The sequence below is a fragment of the Mauremys reevesii genome, linkage group 5 (genome assembly GCF_016161935.1).
Source record: "Mauremys reevesii isolate NIE-2019 linkage group 5, ASM1616193v1, whole genome shotgun sequence".
Taxonomy (NCBI): Eukaryota; Metazoa; Chordata; order Testudines; family Geoemydidae; genus Mauremys; species Mauremys reevesii.
Window position 1 is genome coordinate 109697616 of NC_052627.1, and position 5241 is coordinate 109702856.

General features: G+C 38.9%; 1 protein-coding gene across 2 annotated transcripts; it reads left to right on the forward strand.

Annotated features, from left to right (window-relative positions):
* The first annotated feature begins 378 nt into the window (after window positions 1-378).
* FGFBP1 (fibroblast growth factor binding protein 1) lies at window positions 379-4880 on the forward strand. 2 transcript variants are annotated; one of them, XM_039541642.1, is made up of 3 exons: window positions 379-393; window positions 1118-1205; window positions 3754-4880. In XM_039541642.1, the coding sequence occupies exon 3, from the start codon at window positions 3775-3777 to the stop codon at window positions 4492-4494; it is 720 nt and encodes a 239-aa protein (XP_039397576.1). In that variant the 5' UTR covers window positions 379-393; window positions 1118-1205; window positions 3754-3774; the 3' UTR covers window positions 4495-4880. The 2 variants fall into 2 exon arrangements, with proteins under 2 accessions (XP_039397576.1, XP_039397575.1); XM_039541641.1 differs by lacking the exons at window positions 379-393; window positions 1118-1205 and adding an exon at window positions 2462-2537.
* The last annotated feature ends 361 nt before the right edge of the window (window positions 4881-5241 follow it).

Here is a 5241-nt window from a genome sequence, read left to right on the forward strand (position 1 = left end):
TATTTGCTATTCTCCTGTTTAAAAACATATCCACTTGTGAACAGGAACAATGGCATATCAGGTAGGTGACACCTCAAGTAATCAGGAAATAGTCAAAGTGTATAGTTTGCTGACAGCCCATAGGTTGCAATTAACAAACTGTTCAACCACTAGTTACCTCTCTCCATTCTGAAAATTTACCATTTATTCCTACCCTTTGTTCCCTGTCTTTTAACCAGTTCTCAGTCCATGAAAGGCTCTTCCCTCTTATCCCATGACAACTTATTTCATGACAGGGAAAACTCTCAAAATCAGCAAACAGTTTGGGGGCTTTGTTTACAATCTGGTGAATTTTAGCATTTAAATAACTCTTTACAAACACCCACTAATTAATCATCACAGCACCTCTGGGAGGTAAGTGGTGTTATCTTCATGTTATGGCAGAGGGATTAAGTTACTTGATGAAGGCCACAGAGGAAATTAGTGTCAGAGACAGGATTAGAATGCAGAATCCCTTGTTCTTAGTCCTGTGCTTAGTCCACTAGACTAGACCATGATGATACGTGTATGTCATTGAATTAGGAGAAGGTGTGGATGTGGCCATGGGGGTTGCAGGCCCCAAAGGTCAACTCTAGCAATGGACTTTGTATAAGGATGATAGAGAGTGACTGATTTTACAAGTGCCAGATCTGCCATGTTTTTATTTAGTTCCAGTATATATAATAATTGGAGATGGAGATATACCCATCTCCTAGAGCTGGCACAGACCCTGAAAGGTCATTGAGTCCAGCCCCCTGCCTTCACTAGCAGGACCAAGTACTGATTTTTGCCCCAGATCCCTAAGTGGCCCCCTTAAGGATTGAACTCACAACCCTGGGTTTAGCAGGCCAATGCTCAAACCACTGAGCATATAATTTATTTTAGTGAGAACTAAGTCAAGTGAGATTCCCAAACCACACCTTTTCCTTGCTTCTAATTTGTCATTTCCTATGTTTTTCTGATTCCCAGCCTGTGCCAGCCACTTTCAGAATCTCAACTGGTTCTGTGATCACTGCACTGCCTAACTTCACCTCATTTCATTAACTCTTGTTGGGAATTCAGCACTAACCACAAACCTTTCTGATTACTTCATTTTCAGTTAAGTGGTGTGATTAGCTGCTTCATCAGATTCAGAGGTGCACTTTGCAGCTCAAAAGGCTGAATGGACCCAGAAGGATGTACCAAAGGTAACTAAATATCAGTGGGTGCATTGGCAGGCATGTGGGGTTAACAGTTGGGATGCTGTAATGTGTCCCCTCCCCCAGTTTCTTTTTGATGTGCTGCAAAAAATTAAGCAAATTTAACTCCCACGTCACTCCCTTTTCTGTATCTCTGCCTTGGCTTCCTTGCTTTTTCACACAAACATCTCCTTACCTTCAAACCACTTCAGACACTGGCCCCACCTATATCTTGATCTTTATCTCCTCCTATTCTCCCATTCCATTTGCACCTAGGGAGGAGGGAAAGCAGAAGACATGCCTCTTGTCTCTTACACCAATTCCCAGTTCAGCCCATCACCCATGCTACTTTTTACCCTTGTAAATACCTGCCTACTGCTTTATGTCAAATGCCCTTCTTCTGCCCATTCAAAAAAAGCTTCCATGAAGCATTCCAGCTAGAGTGCCCACTATCCACTTTGTCTGTTCTTTATGATACAGTTGATGGAGTCACTCTTAACTCTTGACTTATTTGCTTTTGTGCATTTGTCAGATGCTCACAACTTTATTTTCATATTCTTTTGCAGATTAATATAAATTAGAGATGTGGCCCATACTGAAGCTCCATACCCAAACCACTCAAGATTTAGGGGAAAGTTTTAGATTTGGACTTTGTGACTCCTTGCTCTCTCTAATGGGCTAATCCAAATTCCCAGATTCAAATTCCCTCGAATTTTAAGGCAGCTTGGATCTGGTTCTGAACTTAATAGCCTGGGACTATCTCAAATATAAAGGATAATATCTACCCATTACATTGAAACATTTTCTTTTATTAAATGCATATTTTAAGCCTTTGGTTGCTAGATTGTAAAAGCTCCCAGAAACAGTGCAGCAAACTGCCCATGGTGGGCTTGATCCTATAAGGTGCTGTGCACCCAGCTCCCACTGAACTCAGTGAGAGTTAAGGGTACTCAGCCTCTTACAAGATCCAGCCCTTAGTGGATAGGGAAAGGTTATTTAAAGAATCCATGACTTAACAAAACTCTTGTTACTATATAAGAAAAGGTAAGGACTTGGCTGGTGTAACATCTAATTTACTCAACCACACCTCTGTCACCTCACTGTAGCTGATTTCGTTTGTACTGCTATAAGCAATCACTGGCATCTTTTCAAGAAGGTGTGTCAAGAGTAAATGAATAAGTCACTGAAGCATTCAATTGTGTTGTAATAACCTTGTTGGAGGGATAAAGGTGTGTCTCTGCCTTTATAAATAGCACACTGCTTTACAACTAAGCATGACACTTTTGAAAGAGCCAATATTCCACTTGAATTGCAATTGGATAAATCCAAGCACTGTGCAAGGTATGCATTCTACTTATCTTACATTTTCAGTATTAAATTTGCAGTAGAATGTTAATGTCACGTAATTTATAGACAAGATTTTGGGGGTTTAATCATTTGATTTGCCTGTTAAGAAGTATTAGAGCTGTAAATAATGTGCAATGTTTGCTATGGAGATCTAGCTATCATAGGTTTTCATGCCGTGCCAATCACTGTAGTAGCTAGGCATGGGACAAGGAAAAGAAGAGATGTACAAAAGTGATCTCTCCTCTCAGATTCTGGGGTCTTCGCATTCAGCTGAGTAAATCTGCAGGATTAAATTTAAGTATTTACAGATAAGTAAATGCTGAAATACCTTCCTTGATGGAATGCCCTCCCAGGAATACCGAGCTTGCTCACATGGAAACTTAGCTACTGGATGGGGGTCGGTGCAAGTATATGAACTGTGCATCTAGGAATTGCATCAATTGAAGACCAGATTATAAATTACCTACACATATTGTAAATTCCATCATATCACTAGGTCCTGACCTTGCAAGCTGCTTAATATAGCTGGACCTCATTGAAATGAATGGGACTCTGTGCAGATGCCAGGATCCACCTATACAGAGCAGCTTGCAGGATATGGACTTTAATTTTAAAATTGTGTTTGGCCACCTTGAATTTGCTGGACATCTACATTTAAAACTGAAGTTATGCAGAATACATTAATTTATATTTTCTACATTTGGGTAGTTTTAGATTGACTCAATATATTGCAAACATATTCAAAAGTGAAACTAGATCTATTTCTTATTCCAAAGTAAAGACCCAATGATTCAAGGTACAGCCACTGTCTAGTAACCCAATCCTGCCACCCTGATTCATGTGAGTTGCCCTTACTCTAGTAGTCACATTGCAGTAAATAAGACTACTCCTTTGAGTAAGAGTGGCAGGATCAGACTCCAGTTTCCCAAGAACGAGTTTAAGGCTCTTTATGTGCTGCCCATTAGGAAAGAATTAATTAAATGGTGTGAATGGGTACATCCCATGCACAGCTTTAGTCCTCAAATACAATGTGAACTAACTCTGAGATTATTTCCAGAAATTTCTGTAGATCTTACCAGTAACGTGTCATTTTAATACCATTGTCAGTGAGCAATATACTATTATTCCTAAAAACTTTAAAAACGCAGCAACTGGATGAACTCCAACATTGTGTGTGAATTTTTTTTATTAATTGTTGTTTTCAAAATAGGTTACAAGAAAAGCGGAGATCATGAACATCAAAAGTTTTGCACTTCTTTGTGTGTTGATCCTGGTCTCTCAGACACTAGTAGTTGATGGTGAAGCACAGAAGGAAAGAAAGAGAGAGAGACAAAACGGTGGAAAAGATAGAAAAAAACAAACTGGAACTAAACAAAAGAATGAGAAGGGACAGGACTCCAAAGGAGGTAAACCTTCACTTAAAGGCAAGTTTACAACCAAAGATAATTCTGAGTGCACCTGGGCAGTGACTGAAGTAGACACTGTTACCCTAAAAGTAGAATGCAAGAAAGGTGCAAGCAGCTTCCGGTGTGATTTTTCAGGAAGTCCTTCCACCTGTCCTCAATTTGCAGCAAATCAAAAACCATACTGGAAACAAATCTCCCGATCCCTAAAGAAACAGAAGAATATCTGTCAAGACCCAAAAGCTATTCTAAAATCTAAAGTATGTAAGAAGGGGCCACAAAGTGCCCATCTCACCTTCACCAGCTCAAGCCTGATAACGCTACAAGACTCCATAAAAGGCAAGACTGCTCACCCTAGAAAAGAGCTCACACAGACTTTAGCACCTGCTATTACACCTGAAAATCAGCCAGGGAAAAGTTCCAATGACTGCGTTGAAGATACAGATTACATCGATCAGCAAAAGGTGGCTGAAGAATACTGTTCAGAAACATGGAGATCTTGGTGCAACTTCTTTATCACAATGATACAGGATAAAAAATGTCGATAAGATAATAGAATTCTAGAGTGTTGGTAAAATTCTTAGTTGCTGAAAGTTTGGTCCTATCTACTTCTTGCATACCATTCTAGATTTGCCTCTGCTTTTCTATAGTTATATAAGAGCAAAAGAGAACAACTGCAATTTCTGACTTGTATTTCATGCAATGCTCTGTACTTGGTGTAGCTGAAGATGCTGTAGACGTTATCTGTATATAGATTGCTATGCAAATGTTACCAATGGATGTTACAAGCTCTGTAAAGATATGTATAAAGCAAAGTCTTCTAATTTTTTCTCTTTGCGCTGTGTTGGCCAAAGTGATGATTTCAGTGCTATGCACTTTTTCACGGTGTACAATACTTTTGACTTCAAAATTGCTGAGGGTAATAAACTTCAAAATAGACTAAAAATGATTGTTTTTTGTTTTGTTTTTTCTGTGTGTTAAAACAGATCTCTTGCAGTTTAGATATTTGTGGCGGACATATAATTCATAGCAGCAAGGCACTGAGGTGCCTAGATAGCAGTTTTAATAATAATACTTTTGCAGCTTTGCAAAATTGTACTTCTGCTCACAGTCAGGGTAAGTATTTTTTTAAAATGAGCTATTAAGTTATTGTTTGTTCATTATCTTCAAAGTAAAGGGTAACAAGATTTTGTGCCTGGGCTGATACATTTTCAGGACAATTTTGCAAAGCTTTGCATTGTACTTTCATCCAAGAATCACAGAGATAAAGCACATGTAAATATGATATGCATTTT